Raw genomic sequence first — 21,095 nt, forward strand, 5'->3', positions numbered from 1 at the left:
AGTAAAAAAAGGGGGTAACAAATATTTAAATAAAATAAAATTACAATTTATGATATACAGTGCTTTACCACTCTACTTACAAAATCAACATATCCGCAAGATGGGATTTAAAGACTTGTTTGTACAATCTAATGCAAAAAACAATTATTGAATGAGCTCACTGGCTGGGGTAAAGCTTCTCGCCTGAAGTACAAAAACACACTCCCCCTTTTGCTAAGATTTGAAATCCTTATTAAGGCTTAGGTGGACTCAGTGGAATACGTGCCACTTGCTTACTCATGAAGTGCCATTTAAAATGCATGCTCCAAATGTTAGCATTTAACTCCTTCTTGCAAACCCAACCAATGGGTTTACCATTTTACAATTCACAGACCTTGAATGCAGCTCAGGAGTTCTGACTTTACTAATGTCACTGCCCAAATGCTTGTTCTGGGTCTGTCACTCAAAGTATTGAAACAACTGGACCAGCATAACAGTCAAGCAAATAGCATTTTCACAAGGCATATATATTTCAGTTTTCCCTTATTCACACTTTTAAACTGAAATGCATTAATGCGTATGTGTTAAAGTGCATTGGGTTAGGTGTGGTAAAGTGTGTTGGGTTAATGCAGTCTATTCATTTAGATTGCACTGCCAAATGCATAAAACAAGGTACATGGTGCGCTGCAGTATGTTGTACTCTACTGAGCAATGCATTAAGATGTCATTGAAAATGAATGGCATTGGAGCTGGCGGCCGGAGTGAATGGTGCGGTGAGAGAAGAGCTCTGTCGCATCAGGAGAATAGAAGCGACTCACAGCAGTGTGTGACAGCCTAAACCGGCTCACATCCACGGCGGAAGATGAGATCACTGTAATCCTCGTGATGGCCAAGAGAAAAACCAGAGAGGGACCCAGAAAATTGACGGATTTTTACTCCGCGATCCCGGCCGGGACCATCCAAGATGGCGCCGGTGCAGAACACTCTACCTCACGGCTGCTTCCTCATCACAGTGGCGCGGCAACTCAGGGGGATGGTGAGTCCCTTGATAGCAGTTTTACCCCGCTATCTCCCCTGTCAGCCTCCAATAGTCCCCTGAAACAAAAAAGGAGACTCTGCTCTCCAGATGAAGAAGGAGGTGTGCTGGGGGATGAAGGGCAGGAGATGGACCAGTCTGATGTATATACTCAGAAACTAGACGCTCTTCCTGCCTCTGGTCAGCCCCTGACTGATATTATTATGAAAGATATGATCCTCACCCTGAGGGGGGCTATACAGCAAGACATAACAAAGGTTTCCCGCACAGTGCACAAAGAGATAAAGGCCCTGAGTGGCAGAGTCCTCCATGTGGAAACAAAAATGAGCGATTTCTCTGCGGCTCATAATGAATTAGTAGATGCGCATATGGATTTAGAAAATGAGCTTAAGGCCCTTCGCCTAAAGGTCACCGACCTCGAGGACAGGTCACGCAGGAACAACGTAAAGTTTCGGGGGATCCCCGAATCAGTAAAGCCTGCTGAACTGCGTCCGTTCCTCCAACAACTGATGAAAACGGCTTTACCATCCCTCACACCTGCGGATGTCATCATAGATAGGGCACACAGGCTACAGAAACCACCTCATCTCCCTGACACGGTGCCTAGAGACGTCATTGCCCGAATTCACTATTTCCACGTGAAAGACCAACTTATGAGAGTTTCCAGACAACATAATACCCTCCCTGATCCGTATTCAAGGATCGCCATCTACGCTGATCTCTCACAAGCCACCATGAAAGCCAGGAACAACTTGGTTCCAATCACTAAAGCATTAAGAAATAATAAAATTTTGTACAAATGGGGCTTTCCTGTGAAACTTTTGCTTGAACGTGGAGGAAAATGGTTTACCATTTAGTCTCTGGAGTCTGGATTGGAGCTCCTGCAAAGATGGGGACTGATCCATAAAGATGCTTGCCATACTTCCTCAAGCCCTGCCACCTCCAGGCCTAGTTCTATTGATTATCGCAAATGCCAGGGAAAATGGAGCAGGCTAGTCTCCAGTTTGATCGCCTCTCCTGAAATGGAGGTGACAATATCCCTCGTCTTCACTACAGCAGTACACGCCATTTCCAATTGAAACAGTATACTCCTGATGTTCGGCTGTATTGGACTGTATCAGAACTATTTCTCCCCAATTCCGTTTCTGGGATTATCCCAAATTCATTCGATTGACTATGATTCTCTCTAATTTTCCTTTTTTAGTTTTAAACAGTTTGTGTTTGACTCATCCAGGTTCTTGGATGTTTCCTATGCCTGCATTGGCATACCCATTGTTCCAGTCCTCTGCTTTGGAAAATGTTCTCTTTACATTGCGCTTATCCGATTTCACCACTAGATATCGACTAGGCTTCTCCGAAAACAGCTATGTCCATTAAAATGTTATCCATCAACGCTAGAGGACTCAATAGCCCATTCAAGCGACGAACACTGTGGAAGACGGCTCAGGAACAGAAATGTGACATTCTATTCGTGCAAGAGACGCATTTTTCAAGTCAGAATCCCCCCAGATGCTCTCACAATAAATATCCGCACATCTTTATGGCGAATGACTTTGGCAAACATAATGGTGTCTTGATTGCCATCAGAGACTCCATTACATTCCATCTCATAGACAAATTGATAGACAGTAGTGGTAGGTTTATTATTATTATTGCTGAACTCAATCACAAACTCTATACCTTGGTAAATCTTTATGCACCTAATAAGAAATCGATGAAATTTATTTGTAAGACAGTACAAAAAGCTAAAATATTACAAAAGGGTAGTTTACTGATATGTGGGGACTTTAATATGCTTATGAGCGAAGCAATGGATTCCTCCTCTGTGGGGCGGAGACACAGACCTTCTCTGGGACAGTACTGCCTATCCGAAGAGCTGTATGACCCATGGCGATGCCTCCACTCCACAGAAAGAGATTTCACATACTATTCGCCGGCCCATCGACACTATTCTAGAATTGATTTTTTTCTCACCGACAAATATCTGTTACAAAGCATACTAAAAGCTAATATTCATAATATTACATGGTCTGACCATGCCCCAATTACGATCGAAATAACCGACTCACATCAATCAATATCTGTGCCCTTATGGCGAAATAATACTTACCTTCTCTCCAAGCCTCAAATTCAGTCAGAAATGAAAATTAAACTTGAAGAATATTTTAGATTGAATGACCAACCGGGAACACCCAGAAATATGATCTGGTGTGCCCACAAGGCAGTCTCCAGGGGCACATTGATTCAAATTGCTGCCAGAGAAAAGAGAAAAAAGTCGCAACGCATTACAAAACTGCAGGTTCAAATCTCTGACCTAGAATCGGAACATAAACGCACAGCAGACCATTCCATACTGCAGCAATTAAACTCCTGTCGAGAGGAACTTAGACAAATATTACAACATGACTATGACATCTACTTTAAAAGACTCAAACTAACATATTATTCCCAATCCAACAGGGCTGGCAAACTGTTGGCCTCACAACTAAAGAAGCGGGGGAACCGTGCTAATATTTCGGTGCTTAAACATCATATTGACAACCAACCACATCACAACCCCAAAAACATTGCCAACACATTTAAAGATTTTTATGAATCGTTATATAACTTGAATTAAGATAAACAAGTTCACCAACCCACATTGGCAGACATTAATACATTTCTGCATAATATTGCCCTACCCTCTCTGGATCAGGAATCACTACAACACCTGAACACACCCTTTACAGAGGCCGAAATACAGGCGGTGATTAAAAATTTACCTAAACATAAATCCCCGGGGGCGGATGGCTTCTCGGCTGAATATTACCAGGCATTTGAGCAAATACTCACTCCCAGATTAGTAGAGATTTACAATTTAGCCGCACAAACTGGTACATTTCCCAAAGAAATGTTGCAAGCTATAATAGTGACAATACCAAAACCCGGAAAAGACCCCTCCCATCCCCAGAATTATAGACCCATTTCCTTGTTAAATACTGACCTCAAAATTTATGCCAAAGCACTCGCCAACAGACTAATGACAGTGACCCCGCTCTTATTGGATTGGATCAGGTAGGATTTGTCAAAGGTAGACAGGCCCCAGATAGTACGAGAAGGATGATTAATCTGATGACGTACGTGGAAATCAATAAGACGCCCAGTATATTTGTTGCTCTCGATGCGGAAAAAGCATTTGATAGAGTGCACTGGCAGTATCTATCCGAAACACTTTCCAAATTTGGACTGAGAGGTTTTGTCCACTCTGCGATTATGTCCCTCTATACAAACCCCACTGCTCAGGTATACACCTCAGGTATGCTCTCTGACCCCTTCAACCTTACCAATGGAACCCGACAAGGCTGTCCCTTATCCCCAGTATTATTCTCCATGGTCATAGAACCCCTAGCTGAACTTATTAGAACTACTACTGACATAAAAGGTCTTCAAATAGGACAGAAAGAACACAAAATTGGACTATTTGCTGATGATATCATTCTAACTTTAACCAATCCTGAAACCTCTCTGCCCAAAGCCACGGAAATACTACATGAATTTGGTAAAATAACGTATTATAAAATTAATACCACTAAATGCTATGCCCTTCCCCTGCATATATCTGAAGACAGAAAACGTAGACTACAAAACTTATTTTCTTGTAACTGAAATTCACCGTCCATTACCTATCTTGGTATCCAGTTGGCATATCCTACCTCGAAACTATATGAGGTCAACTTCCAGCCTCTCCTGGCACAAATACAAGTAGAACTCTCCCAGCTCTCCAAAATTCACCTCACTTGGGTTGGCCGGATAGCTGCTTATCAAATGCAAATTATTCCCAAGATACTCTACCTCTTCAGGGCCCTTCCGATCCCCATACCACAAAAGTTCTTCTCCAAATTGGCCTCAAACCTGAATAAATATATATGGCAAAATAAGAAGCCCAGAATAGCCTTAGCAACGTTATACAAACATAGAAAAATAGGTGGAGGAGGCCTACCCAATGCTTATGCATATTATCAGGCCCCACTACTGGATCAACTAAAATATTGGTTCTCGTGTCAAGAGGATAAACTATGGTCCTGCATAGAACATGAAGTGACTCCAGGGCATGACCTTACAGCATTACTGATGGCAATCAACATTAACCATAGACCTCATATTCCGGCTTACCCAACGATCCAAGCAACGCTAGAAGCCTGGTCCCTGTTAACCAAACATACATTTCCAGATGAAACTCTCCATACCCTTAATATACCCCTGACAACATATGCTTACCTTATAGAAAACTTCTCTACACATCATTGGAAACAAAAGGGCATCCACTATGCCATTGATGAATTACGGCAACTCACCGCATTAGACACCTTTATGATACAACAAATTAAACACTACCACATGAAAAATCCAATTACATCTATAGTACTACCTTTAAAAATTTGGGATTTCCTAAGGAACAAAAGTGGTCCACATGTTAAAGGCATATCACTGTGCTACAAATTTTCCAACTTCCATACCATGCATTCCAAACTCCCATCTATGCGCAAGTGGGAGGCGGAAATAGGTAGATCCTTTGCTCTTCCACAATGGTTAGCAGCTATTAAATATAACAATAGATCCTCGGCATGTGTAGATCATTGGGATAACTCCCATAAGATCCTCCATAGATGGTACCTAACTCCAATGCGTCTACACACCATGAACCCGGCTCTCTCTCACTTATGCTGGAGACATTGCAATCACGCAGGTAATCTACTACATGTCCTGTGGCTATGCAAGGCTCTGAAACAATTTTGGGGAGACGTTTTCTCTCTTATATCGAAAACGATTCAATCCAAGTGTAACCTCTCCCCAGAACTAGCACTGTTAAGTTTGGGGATAGATTCTTTCCCATATAGACAACGGAAAGTGGTAGTAAACATTCTTTATGCGGCTCGTATATCAATAGCAGCCAAATGGAGATCCGCCACCCCCCCAAGCATAGCAGAAGTTATTCATAGAGTGAACTCACAATGCCTAATGGAAAAATTATTAGCCTATAAGGAAGGAAGAGCAAATACCTTCCATAAATTCTGGGATAGTTGGACCTCATCTTAATGGAACCTCTAGGGTTGATATTCTACTAACAAGACATACTGGAGTATTGGATAATTAATAGTATCTTTTGGTGAAATTATATTAATATTGCAGAGGTATTGAACATGACAATGCTGATCTGTTTCTTTTTCTGTTGTTTGTTTGGTTATTTGGTTTCTGATTACACATCTACTAGGTATACAAGCCTACCTGTATCCTTGAATCACAGGTAGCCTTTCCTCCCTCTGTTAATGTGTCATTTGATAAGAGTAATAGTATTATACTAGGATGCTTTACTTTGCTACTGTTGGCCAAGACCTGGGCCGTAACCATAGATCCTGAGATCATATTGAGCTAGCCTGCTCACAGTTTGCTCCCGTTTGGGGTGACAGGCTTTTTGTAGTACCTATTCCAATTTACAATACTCCCTCAGGCCCTCCAGTTAATGTTAGTATAAGTCACTGTTATTAGAACTTGAAATAATAGCTACAACATAGTGTCCTATTGAATATGCAATGTATTGACATTATTGTATACTGGCTTGTTTCTTTAATTTACTTGTACTCAAAAATTAATAAAAATCTTTGGTTAAAAAAAAAGAAAATGAATGGCATTGCAACACGCCACCAATAAAGCAAGTGCAATGCCCTGTAGTCCGCAATGTAAAAAAATTGTGAGCAGTGGCGGCCACTCCATTAGGGGCGTGCAGGGGTGCCGCCCCACCTAATACATACGCCCAGCTTCTAATCTACATGCAAGGCACCGGATGCGTGGATTTCAAATGTTTTTTTTTTTTTTTTTTAAGTACATAATTAGAGGCCGAGGCTACACCCCAAGCCCAACCTGTTATGGGACAATAGTAAATTAGTATTCCCTAAGGGGGGTGGTGGGGGGGGGGGGGGGTTTGACTGACTGACCAAACTGAGGGGGGGGTGGCTTGTTTCCCCCCAAAATGGAGCATCCCCCCACCACTGTTAGTGGGCCCTGAAAAAAAATTGACACTTTGTCTGGATTCCCCCCCCCAAAAAAATAGCAATAAGCTTCCTTGTATGCTAATGTTCTTAGGCACAACTGTACCTAGAGCCTCATAGCTATACAGTATATATGCAGAGTGAGATCTAGGGCACTGTCGCCTCCAACTACTAGAAGATTTGCAGTGAGATTCCTTAATATCACTACTGTGCTGCTCACTGTTCTGTGGAGGCTCTGACATGGAAAAAAGCCCAGAGACAGTGCAGAATAAGACCTAGTAAATCCGTAAAAAGAAAAAGATCCACTGCAGGTAGACCACGTTACTGCTGTCATTTTTTGGGCACATCTTACAGAGTTAAGATATTTTTTAATGAAGAGTCACTTTTACTTTAAACCTGTGCAACACTGTGCACAAATACAGCAATGCAGATTTGTATTTGACCACAAAATGGCAGTGTTTAGCAGCTCTGCTCACCACGGTCCTAATATAGGAGTGCAGAGACTGCTGGGATTTGTATGGTGGAAGCAGAATTTTTCACCACAGTGAAGCTGAGACTAAACTACTTTGACAGGTATCCTGTTCCTACTTCCAGGAGTCCGCGCTGTGGCTCATGACGTCACCATGGGGCTATCTCCTCCTCCTGTCACCGGGCCAGTAGGAGAGAGGAGCGGAGCCTCGTGTGTAGCTGCTGGCTTTTAATTTTTGTTTGTTTGAGCAAGCTCCACTTTAAGCAAAAGCATGGGAAAATAGAGGGGTGTTAGAGAGAGGCTTTGCTTCTGGAACGAAGTGTGTATGAGAACTGTCTGGAGCCACAAGGGCCTGAAATTGGCCATATCCCCCCATAATGCTGCAAATTCCACTGGAAAACCGGTCATCTTGAGAAAGGCAGACTGGTGGAGACCTGTTCGCTGCAGGATCGGGAGGCCATCATCATCACAGTCACATCTTCAAACAACAAGGGGGCCCCCCAGCCAGATGTTCACCGCTTCGCTCTTCATTGCACAAGAAACGGGTAACAGGGTTCAAAATCCTCTTAATGTTACCCTTGCTGCAAGAGTGTTTTCTGTTAAAGTTATTTCAAGTTCAAGGACATTCTCCAGTATAGGTCTGTGCAGGTGCCATAGCCCATCTATTGCTGCAGTCTACACTTCTTAAGCCATCCCAGGAAGCAGTGTGTTGCTCAAGTTCAACTTATCCACTTAAAGGAGTAGAACACACTTTACATTCTTCCACCTACTTTTTTTTTATAAAGCGACTCAATACCCTATAAATCAGTGCAAATAAGGATTATTCTAGTTCTTCACATCTTAATGGGACTGCATCCTTCACTGTGCAACTTAAGGGCCCCTACTAAGCCGGCAGAAGAACCCAATACATAGTTTAGTTGTGGGTGGTAGATTTGTCAAACATCCTGGGGCTTAAATGTAGTCTCTTTGGACTAAGGGCCTACGAGTGAATTAGCCTTGTGTTTTTACTCCTCTTTTGCTCACTTGGGGAAAAATCTCCCAGTCTGAGAGCTATCTTTTACATCTTCAGTCCTGCAGGATGGGTGGGCATGTCTTTAACCACTTAAGGACCGCCCACCACATATATACAGGGTGGCCATATTGTGCGAAACAACGTACCTGTACGTCGTTTTGTGCACGAGACACTGTGGGTGCCGATGCGCAGGTCTGGCGGTCGTGATTTCCACCGTCCACCTGTGATCACTCCTCAGAGAGGCAGAATGGGGATCTGACAATGTAAACAAAGCAGAACTCCATTCTGACAGGAGAGTACAGTGAGATCTGTCTGTTCCTAGTGATCAGGAACAGCGATCTCTCTGTACTCCCAGTCAGTCCACTCCCCCCCACAGTTAGAAACACCTCCCTAGGACACACTTAACCCCTTCCCTGCCAGTGACATTTATACAGCGATCAGTGTAGAAAAACAAAATAATCGCTGATCACTGCCATTACTAGTAAAAAAAAAAATATATATAATTATAATAATAAAAATACCATAAATCTGTCCCCAATTTTGTATACAAAATGGGATTTTGTGTGGGATCCAATTGGACCTTTTCCATTGGAATTTCCAACACACAAAGCTTGAGAGCGGGATCTAAAAATTTCCGACAACAAAATTTGATCGTTTTAAATTCCGATCATGTGTAGACAATACCGAGGGACAAAGTGCCACGCATGCTCAGAATAGATTACGAGACAAAATCTTTTGGCTACTGCCCTCTTCATAGTCCCGTTGTATGTGGTTTACATCACTTCGTTCTGAACGATCGGACTTTCCGACAACTTTGTGAGACCGTGTGTATGTAAGACAAGTTTGGGCCAAAATCCGTCAGAAAAAAATCTGATGGATTTTGTCATCGGAATGTCTGACCGTGTGTACAGGGTATAATATTTCTGTCTTTGCAGATGACACCAAGCTATGCAGTGGAATAATGTCCTTACAGGATGTCTCCAATTTACAAGCTGACCTCAATGCACCTCAATGCTCTGTCTAATTGGGCGACTATGTGGCAGATGAGGTTTAATGTTGAGAAAGCTAAAGTTATGCACTTGGGGGCTAAGAATATGCATGCATCATACATCTTAGGGGGAGTACAACTGGGGGGATACATAGTGGAGAAGGATCTGGGGGTTTTGGTAGATCATAAGCTAAATAATAGCATGCAATGCCAAGCTGTGGTTTCCAAAGTGACCAAAGTCCTTTCTTGTATTAAGAGAGGTATGGACTCCAGAGAGAGAGATATAATTTTGCCCTTGTACAAATCATTAATAAGACCTCATCTGGAATATGCAGTTCAATTTTGAGCACCAGTTCTCCAAAAGGATATCAGGGAACTGGAGAAAGTGCAGGGAAGGGCAACCAAACTGATAAGAGGCATGGAGGAACTCAGATATGAGGAAAGATTACAGGAACTAAATGTATTCTCTCTTGAGAAGAGAAGAATAAGGGGGGATATGATCAACATGTTCAAATATATAAGGGGTCCATATAGTGAACTTGGTGTTATTCACTTTACGGTCAACAAGGAAGACAAGGGGGCACTCTTTCGTCTAGAGGAAAAAAGATTTAATCTCCAAATACAGAAAGGTTTCTTCACAGTAAGAGCTGTGAAAATGTGGAATAGACTCCCTTCTGAGGTGGTTCTGACTAGCTCAGTAGATTGCTTTAAGAAAAGCCTGGTTACTTTCCTAAATGTACATAATATAACTGGGTACTAACATTTATAGGTAAAGTTGATCCGGGGAAAATACGATTGCCTGTCTGGGGATCAGGAAGGAATTTTTTTCCCTGCTGTAGCAAATTGGATCATGCTTTGCTGGGGTTTTTTGCCTTCCTCTGGATCAACTGTTGGTATAGAATTGGGTATATTGGGTTGTACGATATTTATGTTATTTTTTTTTATGGTTGAACTGGATGGACTTGTGTCTTTTTTCAACCTGAATAACTATGTAATGGTTTCTTTGCCTGCCATTCTTTTCACAGATCCGAGTACAATCCAATCATTTATTGTGTAAGTGTGCATGTATTTTTCCCCTTGTGTGACAGCCAGGAAGCTCCCTGGCCAAGGTATTTTGGTGGTGTCAGCAGGGGTGGTGCTCTGCCCAGGACTCAGTAACAAACAGGACCCAAATATACTAGTAGCTCCTGTGGGGGTATCGCTACTAGGGTTGCCATATGTTCGGGATTCACCTGGACAGTTCGGGTTTGGAATCATGCATCCGGGTTTCAGGCTGTCTGAGACCCAGACACATTATTCAGACTGGACTATGGCTTCCCAGCAGGGTTGCTGGCTGCAGTTGTCTAAGCTGAGAGTGTCTGTTACACTCTTTCACACTGTCCAAAGCCAGCACTTACAACCCCCCCCCCCCAAACACACATGGGAAAGGAGAGAGGGCCCGATCTGCACCTCTTTCTCTCGCCCCTACCCTTCTGGATGAGAGGTGTTGACTGGCTAGGGGTGAGTGAGCTCACCATCCATCCTCCCTCCCCCTTCTCTCTCCTGCCTCTGAGTGAGTATGCTAAGGTAAATCAGGGTTCAGAGCACCAGAGGCCAGAGTGTTCCCCCTTACATCATTGTCCTCTCTGTACATCAGAGTATCCTTTACGTCCCCAGAGTTCTCCCTTACAGTGAGGGGCACTCTGATATAAAGGGGGAACTCTGCGCACTCTGATGTAAAGGGAGAACTCTTGTGATTAACTTCATACAATTAGAAATGTTATTTAATAGCAACATCTATGCATAGTATGAAACAAAAATTTCTGTGCGACGCTGGAGTGTTCGTGTTTGACTTGAAGAAAAGGTGGCAACCCCAATCACTAAACCTGAACTTCAACTTTTCTTTCAGTCTTGCACAGTCGTACAGGCTCCTTTCATGTACTGAAATTGCTTACTCTGATTTCACTGCATACTGTGAGCATAAACACAATGTGCATTGGACGCTTCAGCAACTCCAGCATCATTTAACTCTTTCCTTTCCCAGCTTGACTGTCCGTGGCTCAGCCCTTTCATTCACTAGATCTCAATTCTTAGGCCTCATACACACGGACGTTTTTACAGTGGCTTTTTTTAGCTGCTTAAGAACGCTACTCCATGTTATTCAATGGGCTCATACACACCATGGCGTTTTTGAGCTGTAACAGGCATGGTCATTTTTAAGCTCCAAAAAAAAACAAGGACCAGCTCGTTCTGAGTCTCCAGTGATAGAGCTGTAAAAAGTCAGATGCCAGCAAAAGGTGTTAAACGCGAATTAACAAAGCTTAACGATGTGTTAAGCCTCGTCCGGCGTTTCCGTCTCTATTCAAAATCAATGGTTCCATATGGGAGCCCATTGATTTGAATAGAAGTCACACCAGAAGTCGGATCAAGATGATTCGACTTGCGGTGGGACTTGTGTGCTGAGGATATTAAGGGTGTAACCACGCAAAAATGAAAAAATAAAAATTAATTTGCATGAGGTCCTGCCCCCCCCCCAAGACAATAGATGATACCAGACCCTTCGGTCTGGTATGGATTTTAAGGGGAACCCCCACACCAAAAAAAATAAAAATGCCCCAAGTCCCCAAGATCCATACCAGACCCTTATCCAAGCATGATGGGTCGTTGACATCATAAGGGGTGGGATCAACGGATAACATCACCCAGTGACCACACCCCATGCCTATATAAGTCGTTGCGCACACTGCATTACAGTGGGAGGGAGCATTGAGTCAACATCGGAGGAAGACAACAATGGAGAATACTGGGCCACCACTAACAAAAGAGCGGGCAGAAGATAGCGGAGGAGCCCGGCAGAAGACATCGGGAGAAGAGGCCGGAGAAGTCTGAAGAGACCCCGGGCAACTGCTAGCAAAAGAGTGGGCAGAAGATAGAAGAGGAGCCTGGGAGAAGAGGCCGGAGAGTGCAGAGAAGTCGGAAGAGACCCCTGAAGTTGAAAGAGACCCCTGGAGCTGCCTAATAAATTAATTTAATTTAAAAACCTTTGTAGTGTGTTTTTATTTTGACACTTTTTCCCTCAGGTGAATGGGTAGGGGTACGATGTACCCCATACTCATTCACATAGGGTGGGGTGCCAGGATCTGAGGACCCCCTTATTAAAGGGGGCTCCCAGATTCCAATAAGCCCCCCGCCTGCAGACCCTGGCAACCACCGGGCAATCATCTTGATCCGACTCCTGATGCGACTTCTATTCAAATCAATGGGCTCCCATAGGGAATCATTGATTTTTGAACAGAGACAGAAAGGCGGCTGAAAGCTAGCGCGGTTTATCGTGCATTAAATTCAATGCAAAACGTGAAAAAAACTAAAAAATTGCGTTTTTAACACTGCTTTTTTCCTGGCGTCTGTACTAACTTTACAGACAGTTTTCTTAAACGTCCGTGTGTATGAGGCCTTACGATCACGGAGGTTCAACATCACATGTGGGTGTTACTCAGGGAAGTTTGTTTGCAAATGTGGCCTGCCTAGGAACACCCAACCCTCAAGATTTACATTTACCCATCGAGGCATTTTGATATTTGCATAATTCCCCCGAGGAGCCAGCCAACTGCATCAGTGCTAAGGCCTCTTGAAAGCAGTCTGAAACAGGGTGCTGTGATGTTATCAGGAACCTATTTACAGCACCTCCAACCAGCCTTGACCTACCTGCATTGCAGAGACCCAGTGATGACATCACCAGGGCTAGAATAAAGAATGTAATGAAAGCAGGAAGGTATTATTTGAAAAAAAATGGAACTGACATGTTGATGAAGGGGGTAGGGAGATGCTGAGAAAGGCAAAATATAAGCAGATTAAATACCAGCTCCAAACTGTCAAAAGGGGAGAAAGTTAGTATTCAGAAAAGAATTTGGAAGAATATACAACTGTGTTTATCTTCTTATTCATGAGTTCATATGATCAAGTCATTGACATGCTTGTTAGCTTAAAATTTGGCCGTATGTAATCAACATTGAACAAACATTTATATACTGAGGCTCACCCTTGTACAAAGCAGTTTTAAAATGTCAGTAATGGTTTTATTGTATCTATATGAGATAAAAAAAAAAAACATTTTGTGAGAATATGTTAACCACTTCAACCCCTTCCTGACCAGAGCACTTTTTGCGATCCGGCACCACGTCGCTTTAACTGACAATTGCGCGGTCGTGCGATGTTGTACCCAAACAAAATTGACATCCTTTTTTTCCCACAAATAGAGCTTTCTTTTGGTGGTATTTGATCACCTCTGAGGTTTTTTTTTTTTGCACTATAAACTTAAAGATCGACAATTTAAAAAATAATGCTTTTTTTTCCTTCTCCTTTTTGCTAGAAGAAATATCCCCCAAAAATATATAAAACGAACATTTTTTTTCTTCAGTTTAGGCGGATACGTATTCTTGACATTTTTCTTTTACCAAAAATATCGCAATAAGCGTTTATTGATTGGTTTGCGCAAAAGTTATAGCGTCTACAAAATAGGGGATCGATTTATGGCATTTTTATTAATATTTTTTTACTAGTAATGGCAGCGATCAGCAATTTTTATCGTGACTGCAACATTATGGCGGACACATCGGACAATTTTGACACATTTTTGGGACCATTGGCATTAATACAGCAATCAATGCTATAAAAATTGCATTGATTACTGTAAAAATGTCACTGGCAGTGAAGGGGTTAACCACTAGGGGGAGGGGAGGGGTTAAGTGTGTCCTGGGGCGTGTTTCTAACTGTCTGGGGGATGGGTTAGCAGTGACACGACACTGATCGTTGCTCCCGAAGACAGGGAGCAGACGATCAGTGTCCTATCACTAGGCAGAACGGGGAGATTCTGTGTTTACATCGGCAACTCCGTGACACGATCGCGGTTATCCCCGCAGACATCGAGTCCGCGGGTCCCACGGGCATGGTCACGGAGCTTGCGGCAGGTGCGCGCACGGCGGGAAATTCAAAGTAACTTACGGGCACGTTACTTTGCCCAGTTGTGCCATTCTGCTGACATATATACAGGCGGCGATTGGCAAGCGGTGAACATATTTGTGCAAAGTGATCAAGTTGACAAAAAAAAAAAAAAAAGGGCTATCAATTTATGTTTTTTTAAAGGCCCCATGTACACTGTTGCTGTTAAACGGATGTTCAGAGGCAGTTGGATGCTTTTTTCAGCTGCCCCAGAACTCATCCAATGTTATCTTACTGTATGTGTACATGTACACAGGTTCGTTTAATGTTGTTTATGCAGTTGCGTTTATAGGCTTTTCTTTGAAAGCAAAAGCACGAGTTCAGACACCGAAGTTTGTGACGCCAAAATGCGGATAAAAGTGGTAACCGATTTTAGGCACGTTTCATTTATAGGCATTTTTCATTTTTGGCTTTTTTAGGGAAAAAAAATAAAAAATTTTTTTTCAAATGCTTCTAAATGCAAACGTGGCAAAACTGACATTTTAAACATGGGTTGCCATCTGTCAAGTTAAATTGTTTAGGAGAAGTTGTAAAAACATCCCGTGTACATTAAGCCTAAAAAGCCTTTTGCTTCAATCTATAGATTGAAGTTATGGCCTCATTCACACAGGGTGTACTGAAGCATATGCCCGTAGAGGAGCGTTTACCTGCATGGGGATACACAGGTATTCTATGCATCCCTGTGCAGACAGTCCTATTGATTTTGGGACACAGCGGCTACATGGACACAGAGGTTACTCCCAATCTGGCATCCATTCGGGTACATGGTCCCACCACACACTATCTGCGTTCAGGGCCAAGGATGTCAGATCTGTGTCTATGCATGGAACAACTGATTCCCCATACAGGTGAACATTGCTTTCCATGGGTGTACGCTTTTTTTACGTGTGTACTCATGTGCAGGTCTGGGACAAGGAGGGGCGAGCTCGGGGGTGGATGGAGCTCTGTATGGGAGGAGCGGGAAGTTCTGTACTGGAAGGAGGAGGATGGGGGCGGTGGTGTACCTAAAGGGGGGGGGGGGTGGGGTCTAGCCCACACTGGGTACCACAGCTCAAAACAGTGCCACTGCCAATTAAGTCTAATGTTGCATACAGTCGTCAGTTTGGCTATTAGGCTGGCACCTCATAGCATACCAGTGCTGAATCACCTCACTCCTCCAAACAGTCCCATAGAAAAACTTTGAGTGACACCGCAGTTACTGCTGTTGAGCAACTTAGCAACTTTTTATGGGCTGGGGGGGGGGGGGGGGGGAGGAGAGGAGTGATTCAGCGCTGGTGTGCTGTGAGGTTACACTCCTCTTGCATAAGGCAAACCCGCACAGCATCACGCTGCAGTATGTCTTTTCTGACAAAGTGAGGCAGCCCAAATTTAAAGGGGAGAGTCTGCCTGAAGCTGTAAGCCTTATATTAGGAGAGGGGGTTTGTATGGCGATGGCCCCTGGGCTAGAAAGGGGGGGGGGCAGTTTTTGGAGAGGCCCTGGACTAGAAAGGGGTGGAGGGAGGGTTGCAGAGGAGGTTGTGGACTAGGAGAGGGAGGTGTGCTAAAGAATGTCCCAAAATATGAGAGGTGGGGGGGGGGGGGGGGGTGGGCTGAAGAAGGCCCTTGCCAAAGGAGAGGGGGTTGTCCAGAGAAGGAGGAGGTCATGGATTGGGGGGGGGGAGGGAGAAAGAGAAGGGGTGCGGAGTAGGCCATGGACGGGAAGAGGAGGGTGTATGGATAGGAGTCTCTGGCCTAGAGGCCCAGGACTAGGAGAGCGGATGTCTAGAGGCTCTGCTGAATTCAGGGAGAAAGAGCCTGGACTGAGGAAAGGCCTGCTTGGGCCCTGAAGGGTGACCCTTGAGTCGGTGAGTTCACAACATACATAGGCACATTTATCAATTATTGCAAGCAATGCCAAACAGGAGCAGAGATACAGGTTGTGTGCAAGATATATTGAATACCTGACATTTCCTTCTCTTTCCTATCTGATCCAGAGCCACCACCAGTGTGACATCTGTGCGAGTGCGTGGTCCCGAATGCACCCGGGGTTTTATTATGCCCACAATTTGATGGTGTCCACAATTTGGCGTGGAGTAATGTGTGCACCACAATATTTCCTACTAACATTTTTTTTCGGTGGGGGGTGGGGGAGAAAAAAAAATATATAGGCCCCCGGGTGTCACATATGCTAGGTATGCCACTGATTGGGGAGGGGGGGGGGATTAGAGTTAAGGGAAAAAGCACTGTACTGGGGGTGGGAGAGGTGCTTTGTCGTGGGGTTTCTTCCAGTGACACTACTATTGAGGGGAAAAGGTTTTTTCATTCAGTGACACCATCGACACAGGGAAATTTTTTTTCCAGTGATACACCAACGCACGCTTTTTTTTTTCTCAGGGACATATTTTCATTGCAGCAATACCAACGCAGGGACTTATTTTCCTTTGCCACACATTTGTGGCAAAGGAAAATATGGCAATACGGAAACACTATTGGCCTGTTCCCTTCTCCACCCAATGTGGTGGGGGAGGGTGCAGTTTCCCCATCTTCGCTCTGGCCACCAGTTGACCTGGTCTCGGAACTGCTTGTGGGCACCTAGGTTTGTTAGTTACAGTGCTTTGAAAAAGTATTCATACCCCTTGACATTTTCCACATCCAAAGGGGTCCATGGTAATGCTGGAGGAGCTGCAGAGAGCTACAGCTCAGGTGGGAGAATCTGTACACAGGACAACTATTAGTCATGCACTCGACAAATTTGGCCTTTAGAAGTGGCAAGGAGAAAGCCATTGTTGAAAGAAAGCCATAAGAAGCCCGTTTGGAGTTTGTGAGAAGCCACGTGGGGGACACAGCAAACATTTGGAAGAAGATGCTCTGGTCAGATGAGACCGAAATTCTACTTTTTGGCCTAAAAGCAAAACCGCTATGTGTGGCAGAGAACTAAAACTGCACCCTAGACACACCATCCCCACTGTGAAACATGGTGGTGGCAGCATCATGTTGTGGGGATGCTTTTCTTCTGCAGGAACAAGGAAGCTGGTCAGAACTGATGGGAAGATGGATGGAGCCAAATATAGGGCAATCTTAGAAGAAAATCTGTTTTTGATTCTGCTAAAAGACTTGGGACTGGGGCGGAGGTTCACCTTCCAGCAGGACAGCGACCCTAAACATACAGACAGAGCTACAATGGCATGGTTTAGATCAAGGTATATTTATGTTTCAGAATGGCCCAGTCAAAGTCCAGACCTAAATCGAATTGAGAATCTGTGGCAAGACATAAAAATTGTTGTTCACATACACTCTCCATCCAATCTGACAGAGCTTGAGCTATTTTGCAAACAAGAATGGGCAAATATTTCACTCTAGATGTGCAAAGCTGGTAGTGACATACCCAAAAATACTTGCAGCTGTAATTGCAGTGAAAGGTGGTTCTACAACGTATTGACTCAGAGGGGGATGAATGCAAATGCACAACACACTTTTCCCATATTTATTTGTAAAAAATGTTGAAAACCCATTTATCATTTTCCTTCCACTTCACAATTATGTGCCACATTGTGTTGGTCTATCACATAAAATCCCAACAAAATACATTTTTGGTTGTAACATGACAAAATGTAGAAAATTTCCAGGGGTATGAATACTTTTTCAAGGCACTTTTAAGTCTTCTAGCTCTGCTCCCTGATTTGCAGGTCTAAACAGTGGTTGTGCTTTATGGCTTCCTTTATGGTGTTTGCGTCACTCTCTCTCTTTGTAAGGCTCAGCCAAAAAATAATAATATATATGTAGCACTAACCCTGAAGGAGCTGCTGGTTATCTTTGGGCTTACCGCTACCTTCCTTTCTCCTTGTTTCACGTCTAGGGGATCTCCCGTGGTAGATGACCCAGTAACTTGAGACAGACAATAGATCCACTTGAATGGATTTTATTTGCAAAAACTCGAACCATTGAACAGTCTTTCAACTTGGGATCAGAGGGTTGGGAAGGAGGTTCAGGTACTCTCAATGACAAAGTCTATAAACGTTAAAGAACTTGCTTACTTTGACTGCATCCAGAGAATAGCCATTCACAGCTGGATGAACACTCAAATTGGACAGTCCCTCTCTCACAAGGCCTAGCAGCCAACAAGGTGCTTATTCAGGAACAAAGTCTTTGTCACAGACGTTGTTGCACAACACCTAGGAAACTAAGCTGTAGAACACTTGTAGGATACCTGGATCTTTCAGCCTGCTTGGCGATATCCACAAGACTGGATTCTCTCGGTTACTTCAGCCCTTCCAGGCTCTTGTTAAGTAAACCAAACTCACACGTGGTGTTCTTCTAAAGAGTCCTTCCCTGGAATGCTTGAAGTACAATGGGGTCTCTCCCGAACCGGAGACGGCACCCAACCACCTCAGGATCCTCCTTTAGTTTCCCTGCCTCGGCTAGCGAGCCCCGAGGTATTAAAGCTGGGTGGATCTGCACCCCAGGCCATAGCCTTCCTAGGGGCTGGTCAGGTAGATCAGGACCAAGTAGTCAGTCATACTGGACCGGAACCCCGAACCACGTGATGCCCGTATCTTAAGTACCCTCTTCCAGAGGGCACAGCGAGAGGCCCACTCCCACTGACCTGGCTCCGAAAGAAGAGTAATTTAAGCACCTGACCAGACCATAGTTCCACGCCTGCCACCAGAGACAGTGCCCCCCTGTGGCCAGGCTGAACATCTCACAGCCCAGTCAGACTGACACAGAAGTCAAATTTAGAAAAATAGACCCAAACCAAACTGTAGCTTGGGTAAAGTTTTAACTTTGAAAAACACATTCTCTTCAGGAGCCCGCCGCTACATATATATAAATGGTGAAGAGGATTAAGACCCTGCGCCATCATGTGACCAGACTCGTCACTCAAGACATCAGAAAAGGCAAGTTATAAAGAAACTAAAATCAAACAATATACTTGGACGTTTACTGCTAATCGTACACTGTCTAAAAAGCGCATTTTTATTCACATGGCTTTTTTTTTTTTGTACATTAGTCTATTAGTTTATAAATGGATTCACACAATCTAAACAGCTGAGGAATTTTTTTTAAATTTTTTTTCTTGGGGGACATTTGTTATCTTTTGCACTTTATCATCTTTGGAGAATATGTTGGCTAAAGTGCCTAGAGTAGTATGGGGATTGTACCGTAGAAGGGCGAATACTGACCTCTGGTAACTGGGGTCCATGCTACTGGTAAGCCCTGATCGTCACAGGTTGGTGACGGTGGTGGTTTATTACTTCACGGAGTCTCACTCATTTTGCTGCACTGGATACTAAATATATAAATAATCAAACAAATAATCAAAAATGTGAATTTGACTTCTGGGGCACTGGGAGCTAATATTTTGGTAAGCAGCTTTTGAATATTTTTTGGTGAAAGTCACTGAATAAGAAAGAGCACATTTTGGGAAGAAAATGTATTTATTAGTGGCTTCATGCTAATTTATATATTTATATGGGCACCGTAATGTATGTTTTAGCGCACACCATCTCACCGTACAAGTGGGAAGCCAGCCTAAAAGAAACTTAAATTTACGAAATATTGTCCTTGAGTTACATTCAAATTTTCACAGTCATTATTCATTGCATAATTATTAGATCAGTACATGAGTAATACATTTTATATATATAATATTTTTTTTTATTTTTTTTTTATAAAGCAGCAACACTATAAATTTGATTTTGTGCTTACAATCTATTATAATACATAAACATTCCATACCGAGGTTCGTGTTGAAGACCACCGCAGCTGCAACCAGAGATCCTGCTGAGGCTCCATAGACCTTGGGAGCAGCCTTCAGGATTTCAGGGGCCAGGTCCAGGAGAGCTTTCACTGCTCCAATCTGATACAAAGCCAAAAATCCACTCCCAGAGAATGAGAGAGATGGAGGTAGAGGGTTGTTTTCAGGATCTGTCTTCTTTGCCATGGCAGACTGTTGCTGTCTTGATGGCAAAACACACCATCTAGGACTCTTAAGAGAATAAAAGTGGAAATCTGTCTACCACATGAAGTGTATGGTCAAAGAAAAAAAAGTATTTTTGTAGTCACTGTCCATTTAAATCGCTAATTACCTCTGCTTGTTACATAAGCTGATTGATAGGTAGCTGGTCTGGTTGTAGCAGTTGTGTGTTGCTGCTGGTCCTGTTTTTGTACGCCTGCTGTGTCATATTTCAGATCCCCCCACCCTCAGAGCTTAACCATTGGTGCTATGTGCATAACTGGCGTACTTAATTACATTGAGAACAGGATTCAAGGCTACTGCTGCTGGTCTTGTGATAGGTATTATGGTTTGATCAACCCCAGATAACCGCTGCACATTTTGTTTAGTTCATTTTGTGTTTACAATCCATATTGACATATTAAAAAGTAATTCATTTTTTTATTTTTTTTATTTCAGGCATAAGGTTAATCCATTCAAGTTGATGTCTATTTATTGCAAGGATTGTAGTAGACCTTTTTGCAGGTTCGTACCTTTCTTTATTCGTAAGCAATTCACATACACACATACACACATATACACACACACACACACACACGTGTGTGTTTGTGTATGTGAATTGCGTCTGCATCTCTTTAGCCGAAGTCTAAGGCTGGGTTCACACCTATGCGAATTA

At 43.4% G+C, this 21,095-nt stretch overlaps 1 protein-coding gene across 2 annotated transcripts in view; it reads right to left on the reverse strand.

Annotated features, from left to right (window-relative positions):
* The window catches only part of LOC143982692 (omega-hydroxyceramide transacylase-like), a 75,933-nt gene extending 55,294 nt beyond the window's left edge, over window positions 1-20,639 (reverse strand). The window contains exons 1-2 of one of the 2 annotated variants that reach the window (XM_077481622.1): window positions 20,553-20,633; window positions 20,203-20,452 (exon numbers count right to left, since the gene is read on the reverse strand). In XM_077481622.1, the coding sequence (XP_077337748.1) occupies window positions 20,203-20,407 (205 nt within the window). In that variant the 5' untranslated portion in view covers window positions 20,408-20,452; window positions 20,553-20,633. Of the gene's footprint in view, window positions 1-20,202 lie in introns of both variants that reach the window. The other variant, XM_077481621.1, reaches the window with a different exon arrangement.
* Window positions 20,640-21,095: the final 456 nt, after the last annotated feature.

Source organism: Lithobates pipiens, unplaced genomic scaffold, assembly GCF_037356315.1.
Source record: "Lithobates pipiens isolate NorthernLeopardFrog02 unplaced genomic scaffold, aLitPip1_a1.2 Scaffold_16, whole genome shotgun sequence".
Classification (NCBI taxonomy): domain Eukaryota; kingdom Metazoa; phylum Chordata; class Amphibia; order Anura; family Ranidae; genus Lithobates; species Lithobates pipiens.